General features: G+C 32.0%; 2 protein-coding genes across 3 annotated transcripts; both read right to left on the bottom strand.

Moving 5' to 3' along the window:
* Positions 1–1,542: 1,542 nt before the first annotated feature.
* Positions 1,543–3,649, bottom strand: AT5G57120 (nucleolar/coiled-body phosphoprotein). 2 transcript variants are annotated; one of them, NM_001345243.1, is made up of 7 exons: positions 3,321–3,649; positions 3,080–3,144; positions 2,852–2,978; positions 2,432–2,761; positions 2,277–2,351; positions 2,131–2,192; positions 1,595–1,930 (listed from the first exon to the last, which is right to left on the bottom strand). In NM_001345243.1, exons 1-7 carry the CDS (start codon positions 3,453–3,455, stop codon positions 1,822–1,824), a joined length of 903 nt encoding a protein of 300 aa, NP_001332738.1. In that variant the 5' UTR covers positions 3,456–3,649; the 3' UTR covers positions 1,595–1,821. The 2 variants fall into 2 exon arrangements, with proteins under 2 accessions (NP_200522.1, NP_001332738.1); NM_125094.3 differs by having other exon boundaries at positions 1,543–1,930; positions 2,432–2,978; positions 3,321–3,568.
* Positions 3,650–5,928: 2,279 nt separating this feature from the next.
* On the bottom strand, positions 5,929–6,779 carry AT5G57123 (uncharacterized protein). The gene has a single exon (NM_148144.2). It carries the CDS (start codon positions 6,471–6,473, stop codon positions 6,270–6,272), a length of 204 nt encoding a protein of 67 aa, NP_680449.1. The 5' UTR covers positions 6,474–6,779; the 3' UTR covers positions 5,929–6,269.
* Positions 6,780–11,424: the final 4,645 nt, after the last annotated feature.

Below are 11,424 nucleotides of genomic sequence, written 5' to 3' on the forward strand. Positions count from 1 at the left end.
ATTGGTAAGATGTGACGTAACAAAAATTATCAACCCAATTATAGAATTTGGGGACCATCTATAGTTCACAACATCAAACCCAAACATACTTTTGAAATTTTTTCTTGTCAACAATATTTTCTTAGACATTTTTTAATCTGTGTTTTAGCAACTACCTGATTTCTTACCTACTTTTTTTTTTTATCGTGATCATGAAAACAAACAGTTAGGTTAATTTTAATAAGAATAAGTATAACTAAATTTATAAGAAAAAATGATCATATAAATATTAGAATTCTTGTAAAATATTTTCAAACGCCTTGATCTAATACCATACAATTCGACTAACCAATAATCAGCAATTCAATCGTTTATCAAATATTCAATATTGTTTACGATGATTATTAAGAAAGCAAAGAGTTATATGAAGTGTTTAAGCTAATTTCTGAATGAATGTGGTCGTGGAACATAATTTCAATTTTGATTAATAATAAAAAGAAATAGATGAGAATAGAACCAAAAAAAAAAAAAGACGAGCTGACATCTATATCCCAAATTTTGTTACCACTATACGCCTACACCATTAGATAATTTAGATTCCTTTTACTTTCAACTATACGGTATAATCTAAGAATGAAATTATTTGTCCGAGAAGCTAATTGGATAGTTGCCACTTGCCAAGATCAATATAATTGTAGATGTAAAAACAAAGTTTCATAACACCATACTAGGTTAGATCTCCAGTTCTCCACTAATGAGATATTCAATGACTAGTGAAGACGAATATAAAATTTAAGAATAACGGAAGTCTGAGGAAAATATATATCATCAACTAACTCCAACTACTAAATTTTGTCACAACAAAAAACACAACTTCAAGCATTGGATGCTTTTTCACAACATCAAACCAAAATTTACAAGCGGTTAGTTAACATAAAGAACCGACCGACACAAAATAATATTTTCTATATAACACGATATTTATACTAATAAAAAATGAAACGAATATCAACTTTCATTAATTTATTAACAAGATTGATATATAAAGGCAAAAACAACACTTTGCCTAATCAAAACGCAAGTGACAAATATAACAAAGATACGCCTCGTTACTTCTTATGACAACAATACTTTCCACTAAATTTGATCAGAAAGTATCGAATAAAGCACACAACTCACTAATCAAGTCATTAAGCTATAACATGTGCAAAAAATAGGAGGCGATTTGTATCCCTTGAATAATTGGTTAGAAAGCAAATAGACATAAACATCAAAAACTTGTATATGTCGGCATAAACTATCCTATTTCTGACAAAAGTACAACAAATATCTGTATACTACATGTCGGCTCAAATTCTATGCACAAACAAAAAGTCAATTTACTCGAGGACCGGTCAGAAACTCTTCAGACACGGTTCAAACACTTGATTATCTTCGAGCTAAACCAAACCAATGTTTTGAAAACTGGACCGGAGATTGATTAATTTTTAACGGTTAGCAAGAAATCATGGTGTAAGTATATGACTCAACAACAAGAACAATTCCTTGCTCACCATACCGGTCCGGTTAAGTTTTGAACTCAAAACTATTTTCCAGGATCTAGCCCAACTCTTTAAGCAAATTCTCATTTTCTATGCCACACAGAAATTAAAACAAGAATCTTTGAAGTCAATTTAGTGAACAAGAAACTGAAACTGAATCATGTTCATATAAGTATCAAAGGAGTGCACAGACACAAAACTTGAGCCCTATTACGGGTATTGAAATGATCAAAGCAAAAGAAAAGAAAAAGATAAATCGAAACGAAGCAATGTCAAAAAGGCAGTGTTGTCTGCTTATCAATCATTCTTCGTCGTCTGAGTTATTAAACTTAGTCGAATGTGACTCTTGATCGATCAATCCTCCTCTGTAGCTTCCTCGTTTCTTCTTCGTCTTCTCATGTCGGAAATCCCTAAACCAAAACAAGGTGAAATATAAGAGATCAAGATATGAGCCTAAATCAGTGATATAGGACAAGTCCAAAGGGTGAGGAACATACTAGGTTTTACTTTAGTTATGAATTGTCAAACCCGAAATAACCAAACTGAATCAACAACCTAGAGCCTCGTTGTCTAACTCTATACAATAAGTCTATAGGGTGAGGAGCATTACCTTCCTCTCACTTGCCCGAGAACCTCTTGAGCTTTAAGACCATAGCCAATTTCAGCACCACCCTATAAGACAGTGAAGCAAACTTCAATAAAGGCATTGATAAAACAAAGATTGCTATACAAGGAGCAATGAAGATTATATCGAACCTTTGAATAGTACGAGTTGCTATTCTCAGTGTACACAATTTCGTCAACGTTCACCCTCTGAAACGGTTTCTTCGGCTGTAAATAAATGAAAAAACACATCAGTACACAATCCTCGATCCCCCTCAAAAAGATTCAACTGATGCAAACGCAAATACCTCTTTTGAGTTAGAAAGCCCTTTTCCTGACTTCTGATTTGTTGACTTTGTCTCACTTTTCTCAGCATTTCCGTTTTCCTTAGTTTCAGTCTCCTTAACAGGTGTCTCTTGAACACCCTCATCGTTTTCAACTACATTCTCTTCCTTCTTCCTACGTTTTGATTCTTCATCATCATCCTCAGTCTCTTCTTTAGTCTCTTCAGGCTCTGATCTTTTCCTTTTCTTTGAAACTTTCTCCTTATCATCATCAGCCTCAACAGATTTCGACTTGCTCTTCTTCTTCTTTTTCTCCTTAACTCCATCTTCAATCACAGCATCAGTCTCTTTGACCTTCTCCTCCTCGGTTACTTTCACCTTAGTTTCCTTCTTCTTCTTCTTCTCCTTAACTCCATCTTCAATCACAGCATCAGTCTCTTTGACCTTCTCTTCCTCAGTTACCTCCACCTTTGTTTCCTTGTTCTTCTTCTTCTTCTTATCCTTCTTTACATTCTCTACAGCTTCCACTACATTCGCCTCGGTATTTCCATTAGCTGCAGCTTCATGATCTCTGCAAGACACAGAACATGACTAATGATACAATGCAACTAAATTCGAATAAAGAACATCTTGTTACATACTTGAGAAGCGAAACAAGCGAGACAAGCTTACCTCTTGTTCAAAAACTCGCTGAAAATTTCCTCTAAATCAGGTAAACTAGTGTTCAATTCCTTCTTCTGAAACAATAACAAAACAGCAGATTCATTGTCAGAATCCTACGCTATATTAACAAAGTATCAATTCCATAGTAATCTAATCTACAGTGAAGTCATCAATTAAGGATAAAGTTTTGGTCTTTCCACCAAACGGCAAAAGCCAAGTCTCTTAAAGTTCGAAAATTGATTATACAAACCTCGATTTCAGCTTCGGAGAGCAATTTCTTGAAGCATTTGGAAAAACCACATCGTTCCAAGTATTGAGCTACCGAACGGAGAAGAAGAGCCTTCTGCTCCGATTCCAAAGCCGAGGTTTTGCTCTCGTTGCCCATATCTATCCTACAGGTCAACAATTGACGAGGCGTGAGAGCTAAGAGAGCTGGGTTTACGGAAGACTCTGCTGCTAGGGTTTAGGAAGCTCGTGTTTTCAATTTGAGCTCAAGACAAAAAAAAATTGCCTGGAACCAAAATAAATTAGGGTTTTTTACCGGGTGTGCAAATTAAACCCGACCCGGATTCTATACCGGTTTATTTCGTTATGGTTTGCAAGCTTTTCCTTTTCTCTTTTTTTTTTGTTTCATTACTAGACTTAAAGCCCAATGGGTCATTACAAAAAAAGTATGAGTTTAATGGGTCATTAAAAAAATGTATGAGCCCAATGGGCAATAACATAATTACTTGTCTCTAATCAATAACAGGCAAACAAGTAACAGCTATGGTTTATTTTTCTTACCTGCCAAAATTAGTCAATTTATCTAAGACGCTTTTGGGTTATACTGTTTGTTTCTTTTTCTACAGGTGATTTTGAAAATGTGTATCTCTAAAAATAGACAAGTATCTGAACACTTTTTTCTCGGAGATTCTTCACAAATTTCTCAAACACTATACATGGAAACTTCTATACATTTCGTATAGAAAATATTTTCTAGAAGCATTACTTTTAGAGAATTTGAAATTTGAAAACTGTGTTGGCCAAATATACAAGTAAGTATCCATAGACTTTTAGATAATTTTGTATCTTTTTCTTTTGGATACCAAAGATGCTATAGGAAGAAACTAAAATTTGGTGAAGTTTTTTTTTGGATAAATAAATAGTATTAAGTAATGAAATACAGAGAAATATTGCAAACTATACTTTTCATTCTGAATACATTTTTTTGGGATTATTAGAAATTGTTTTGAGGTTATATATTTCTGTTTAACGACTGATAGATGGTAATTTTATTACTGCATTAGTGAAAACTCTACATTAAACACTTTTGATGTTACATATGAAATGTCTATTACTGAGAGTTGGTGCTCCTGTTGATGTTCTTAGCCTGCCACACGGTATTCGCGACGTTACGGTGTTACAAACTTACAATAATGTGATACGGGTGATGACAAACCCTAGTTCATTCCTTGTTGAAACAAATTTTGTGTTTCTCTCCAATTGCCACTTGATTTTCGAAAGTACGTACATTGAACTTTCTTGTTGCAGCTACGAGTTATCTAATGTTATAGTACACGCTTCCGAAATAAATACGACTTTGGCCCACCCTCACGTATGTATATAACTTCTTCTACCTAATTTTATCAATACGCTTTACTTTTAAGAAAAATGTAATTCGTTCAGCACATTTATCATAAGAATAACATATAGATCATTAAAACAATTAAAACCTTAAACCAGCCTATACGAGGGAATCATGAAACTATGTTGCTACAAAGAGCAAACCGTTCACAAATACGGCTGTGGCAGTGAGGCTTCTGTTTTCAGATTTTCACATGTTTCAGTCCAAAAAACGTAACAGTGGTAATAGAATAACAACTTACTGAAACTATTAACAAGATTCATATCAAAAATATAACTAGAACAGTAGAATGATATATATAAAAAGTGTTGTTTTGGTTCGAAATCTCCTTGTATATATTAAAACAAATAAAGAATTGATATAAGCTATAATATACTATAGATAAGAGCTGTTTCTATTATTCTGTTCAGTAGATAAGAGCTGTTTATAATCCCCAAAAATATAAGAGCTGTTCTTTCATTTTCCCTGTATTAATTTGCTTTTGAAATGTCCACAAAATACAGTTTCTGCTCTGACTAAAAAACAACATAATTCACTGGCCACTGATGTCAGTATTTGCATTTGCATGTGACAGAATCAGTTGTGATCTTTTTCTCTCTCTGCGTCTCATAAATAAGTCACGAGCGAATTTTACATTATCATGAGATCATCCCAATTGAATCTCTATCTTTTCTTAAACTATTCTCATACATGTATATGTAGATTTTTATTTTTTTCAGATTCGTATTTGATGGCTGTAAAGTATAAATGCAAGCTACACAATGATGTTTTGGACTGCCCATAATCTTATTCCTAATATTAAGGACCTCAAATTAGTAACGCATAAAGATTAATATTCTATGCCATAGACGTTTCTTAATTCTTATAGTTGATGCTTTAAATGTGCATTAATCATCTTAATGTGTGAATGGTAAATTTGGAAATAGTAATGTTGTTACCATAATTAATATACGCTAACGCCACCACATTCAACACCGTTTCATTAAGTCGAGTCCAATCTTATATTACCACTCAAATTCGGCCGATATTGCTCCTTGTTTTGATATTTTCCCACGCGACAAAATTCAACCGGACCGGTCCAATAAAAACCTCTCGCATTGAAGATCAGACTTATTGACACCCGTACTTGCATGCAACTATTACTATTATCTGTATTTATTATCAAATTACACGACCGAAAATCAAATTCAGTTGCAAGATCATGGAGACTAGCTAGAGATCATAGATTCCTTCCCGCTTCAAACATATCTAGTGATATAGAAAAGAAATCGCCACAAATACACCAAACTTGAGATTCATCATTACACTAACAACACGATTACATATATTTGAAACACTTTTTAATTTGGACCGACTTAAGAAGACACTCGAAGACAAAAGAAAAAGTACATTAAGGTTGAATCGAGATAGTTCTATAACATTTCTAAAAGATCAATGTCGGTTTACACGACTAGATATACTAACCGTACCAAATACCACCGACTAAAATTATTTCCCTTGATTAAAACGCTAATTAATTGACTTTAATTATTAAGAAAGGAAATTAATAAAAAAAACTACAATATTATAATTTTAATGATACAAAACGAGACGACGATCACAAGAAGAACACGAGTACTTCCTCTTGATCTTGAAACAAAGAGGAACGAAACAGAACATCCATTTTCTTTCGACATCAAGCATTTGCACTTTACCTCCACAATAAGGACACGATCCAGGTGCTTGTTGTCTCCCTAACTCTGTCTCTTCCTCATCACATAAACACACCAAACACATTGTTTTTCTCTCTCAGATCTGAGTCTTGCCTCTCTTTTTCTTTTGGTAGCTAGGGAAGTTTTAGTTTTGTAAAAATTCTGTAATGGGTTTATTTTGTTTGGAAGATCAGAGAATTTTGTGAGCTTTAGAGGAAAATTCAATTATTTTCTTGAGAAAACTGTTTCTGAGAAACTTCTTGCGGAGGCTTATATTGAAAGAGCAAATTTTGAAGTCTTATTTTTTTAAGTCGCTAAGATAGGATATTTGGTTGGTGCATGAACGAGACTTTATAGAGAAAGGAGGAAAAAAACGGCTTTGCTTTTTGCCCGTTTTATTACTTGACTTCTTTTTTTGGTTTGCCTGGATATTTTACTATCTGAGGTATTTATTGCTGACTTAATTATGTTGTCAAATTTGGTTAATTACTTTCAAATCAAAATAAAAATAAAATGGAATATAATAAGCTGGAATACGCGTTATTCTTGTTTCTTAATTCAACTTTTTTTTAAGAGTAAGTTTAATTTAATCGGATGTATAACTTTTTTACTGATATAAATGTTAAATATTTATATTATTTTAAAATCACGATAATAATTACAAAGGAAACTAAACGATATAAAGACCTAATCAAACTTGCGGCATATTTTAGTGGGTATAACAATTGTTTCAAGAATTACTTTTTTCCTCAAATAAGTGTAATCTAATGTAAGAAATATAAAATTGTGGTAGTAATGGTAACAATGTTTTCAAGTTTTGCTAACGTACTGATTTTTCCAACCTTTAGATTGATAAAGTGGTTGGTTTGATGGTATTCACATTTGTTAACTGTTCTTGATGAAACATGGGACAGTTTCAGAAATTTTTTCTATAACATATTGACAAATACGAGAGTCAAATTAATAAAATAGAGTTTGTTTCTTAAATAAAAAATTGCTTAATTAATACAATATAGTTGCAATCATTTAAATGTGGAACCACACGCGTGCAGTGTGTTGATGTAAATTGGGATGCTTCACTCAAGCTGTATAGAGTACAAGTGAAATGAAAAGCGGAATTATTGTAAGCTAATTTGTACATTTAAGAGCAAACAAAAAGTAGAAACAAACAATAAGTCAATAACTAATGCCGGGTCTCGTGACTCTTGTTCCTAATGTAAAAACACAATCACGTACGTTAAAGACTCCAATGCATTACTACAAGACGACAATATTCTGCGTTACCTTTTACTTTGATTTCATCGCCCCAATCGTTGGTTTTTTGCTTCTTTTTTTTTTTTGTAACGTGCAAAAGAAACATTTGATATCTCAAATGATAGGAACTCTAAAAGCTGAAGGTGGTATAACCTAAGTTCGAAGCGAATGAATCATGGCCGTTAGATCAGCATCTACATAGGTGGATATCGGGGACACAATATGAACATCGACGGCTCAAAATACTATGGACGTGTTCGTCATAAAGTTCAGTAACTTATTGTATTAACAAGCCAACATATTCTATGGCCCAACGTCCCAATGTTTTAAAACGAGTCAGAAGTTTTCTTTGGTTAGATGTCTTTTTTTTTTTACTAAAGCGTAAATCATTTAGATGCATTTAGATAAAATATTTCAATGATGTTATTAAAATATTTTCAATTGGATTAAACTACATGAGTTTGATGAATATGCGATGGAGAAATATGGGAGATCAGATCATCCCTTTTTATTTCTCATCATATTAATAATCTCATAAGATATAAAATTTACTCTCTCATTGATTTAATTGTGTCCGTATAAGTTGTTTGCGATTTGGACTTATTGACGAAGTACGAACTCATAATGTCGACAAGTAAAAATCAAATAATGGACAATGGTCGAGGACATAAATGAACACATGGGTAGTAAGCCTACTATAGATTTTCGTCGTTTTTTTCTAGGGCTTCTAAAGTGTGTCCTAGAATACAAATAACTAGATTTTAACCCGCGGTATACTGCGGAGACAATTTATTTTTTAAAGTTAGTATATATAAAAATTTGTAAATTGTATCTATCTATAAAATATTTTTATTTTATAGTTTACAACTGTTATTAAATAACGTCCTGCCAAACCCGTCCCGCAAAACCCGTCCTGCAAAAAATCCATTTATTTTATTAATATTGATCTTATTTATGAATTATTGTCTAAATATTTTAGTCGATGCGGGATGTTGAACCCACACATTTTTCGCCAATTGGTCAATATATGTTCATTTTTAAAATTTTGAATCACAAAATATGACGGAAATGTTTTTGAGATTTTTTTAAACTATATATTATATAATGATGTTAAATTTTTTTATATATTAAACTTTTTATAAGTTTAAATATTAATAATGTTTTATAAAGTTTAAATATATATATAATAATATTTAAAAAATATATTTTTTGCCTTTTAGGTAATGACATAATAACTCTAAAAGCAAAGATTTAGAAGATTTAAATCGTTAATTAAATATTTTCATTTCTAAATAATTAATGCCAGTAGCATGACATTGTAAATAAGTTCAAATATAGAATTTATTTATTTAAACAAAAAACGTTTAGTAAGAATAATATTTATTTAAACAAAAAAACTTTGTTTTAAAATATTGTTAACAAATACGTTTATGCTAATTTTAAGGGATTGATGTGAAGTTTGTTTGGATTAAATTTGATTGATAATGTGATTGACAATTTAAATTAAGAATTTAAAGTAAAATTAATTATTTTGAAAAAAAAAATTAATACTAATGGTATTGGGTTGTAAATAAGTCCAACTTTAAAATTTATTTGTTAAAATGACTACAAAAATATATATATAGATAGCAAATTATTGCTGCAAGATTGTATCTTGTGACCAATGGCAAAACATACTATACGGTCTTACGGATGATCCCTGAGTATGACTGTTTTGGACTCAAAATCGAATTTCGATTATGTGACACTATGGGCTTGATGATAACTGTTTTCGTTTTGACCCATGTTCAATCCAATACCGAATGTTTGTGGAACGTCGGACCAGGACTCAACCAATATTAAGTGGGCCAATAACATAACACGTAAAAATGAGCCTAGCTCATCCTAATTCCTTTTTTTCTTTTTTTTTGATTTGTGGACAGGGAAGTCAAACTTCGATAGTTGGACCGTAGTTACCATCATATCTATATTTGGATTAAAACAAATACGCCAAAAAAGTTCAACATCTAATCGTGATTTTCGTTTGCAAATCTTTTTTACGAATTTTGCATTAGATACAACTAGTCCATGTATAGCGAATGGGATATAATAAGAATACATATAGTATAAAATTCGTAGGAACAAAAGCAAAGAGACATTCCTACTACAAACCCTACAGAAAAAAAGGGAATGAAACAAAAGTTGAAAGCAAAAGTCAGTTGTGGCCCATTCACACCTCATCTGCAATGATGACGAAACAGAGTGGGAAACCCAAAAAGTTTGGCTTTTATTTATACATTTTCACTAATTAATAGACTAATACCATAAAGTTGATTATTCACTCTTCTCCCATGCAATACACTCCAAAAGACTCGATAGATAGATTGATCGTTGATTCGTAATCGTACCCCAGCCAAAAGAAAGAAAAAAAAATCAATACATAAAGACACATCGATCTACATTAAAGTTTTTATTCTATGGTCTTGTTTGTATATCATGTCATATTTTCATTAAACCCCACTCTTATCGTTTTTCCGTATATTTTCCACCGAATGATACAAATCATTTTCTCTCCACTGTCGTTTCTTTTTAATTACATGCTTTGTATACATGTATAACATTAATAATCTAGCGGCATAGATATAATATATCCTTAGCTCATGATTAGCCTAGTCATGACCAACCGAATTATGAAAATAATTTTTTTTTGTTATAAGCGTACGTGGATAACATAACATGCCAATAATTATTGTATCAAACAATATATCATCACAGTAGCAGTCGAACTAGTTGGAGAAACAGAGAAAGATGAAAAATGTGAAAACAGAATCTACTATCTTCTTTTTGGTTGAATATTTTTTAGGTGTGATACAAAGTGATGGGTTTTAGACTAGCAAAGAGAATCCATGTTGGGTGCTTCAAAAGGCGAGCCATCAAAAAGAAAGAAGAGAAAGAATATAAAGATGAGAGAGAGAGAGAATATTTTCACTAAGTGTAGGCTTTGGTGAATGTGAAGTGTCTTTGTGTTTTTTGGTAAATTGTTGTGTCAGCTTGATAGGGCACGCGTTTGTTCAAACTCCCAATAAATTAAAAGAAAAAAGAAGAAGAGGACATTTGTCACTTTGCCCTCCCTGATCACGAGAGCTGAAACACTCTGTCTAAAACAGAAGGTCTGTTTCCCCATGTGATTGGATCCTTCTATCTGACCTAGAGAGTTTGATTCTCCATTCATTCCTTCACGTTTCCTCTTGGCCTCTTCCTACATTTTTATTTTCCTCATTCCTTCAAAATATTTATACTTATCTCAATACAATATAAAGTGTCATGATCCAAATCAGTTCTCTGTTATCTACTTACTATATATATTCTAAATATTGATTCAATTCGGATTGAGACGTTGAATCTTTTTCGTATAAGTGTTTATGTTTACATTCGATATGAGAAGTTTTATGTTTTCGACATAAAAATTTAATTCTTATATTCATATAAAAACTACATTTAGATTCAAAGCTACTCATAATAACTAACATAACACAACAAACTTACAAAAGTGTTTTATTTCTCGTGTGAATTTGAGTTCATGAGGGCTTAGACCGTCAAGACTTTTCTATCAAACTTAGAGATTTTAATTAGTGTTAGTGCCTATAAGTCTAGGTTTGTGCTGGTTGGATTATACAGTTATACATCTCAAAAGAAACCAAAAGCGAAGATACGTATTTTAACTTTTCTTGATACGATGCAAAATCCAATGATTTTTCCAATTTATAAATAATTACTAAATAAAAAGGATAAACGTTATTTTT

The sequence above is a fragment of the Arabidopsis thaliana genome, chromosome 5 (genome assembly GCF_000001735.4).
Source record: "Arabidopsis thaliana chromosome 5, partial sequence".
In the NCBI taxonomy this organism is placed as follows: Eukaryota; Viridiplantae; Streptophyta; class Magnoliopsida; order Brassicales; family Brassicaceae; genus Arabidopsis; species Arabidopsis thaliana.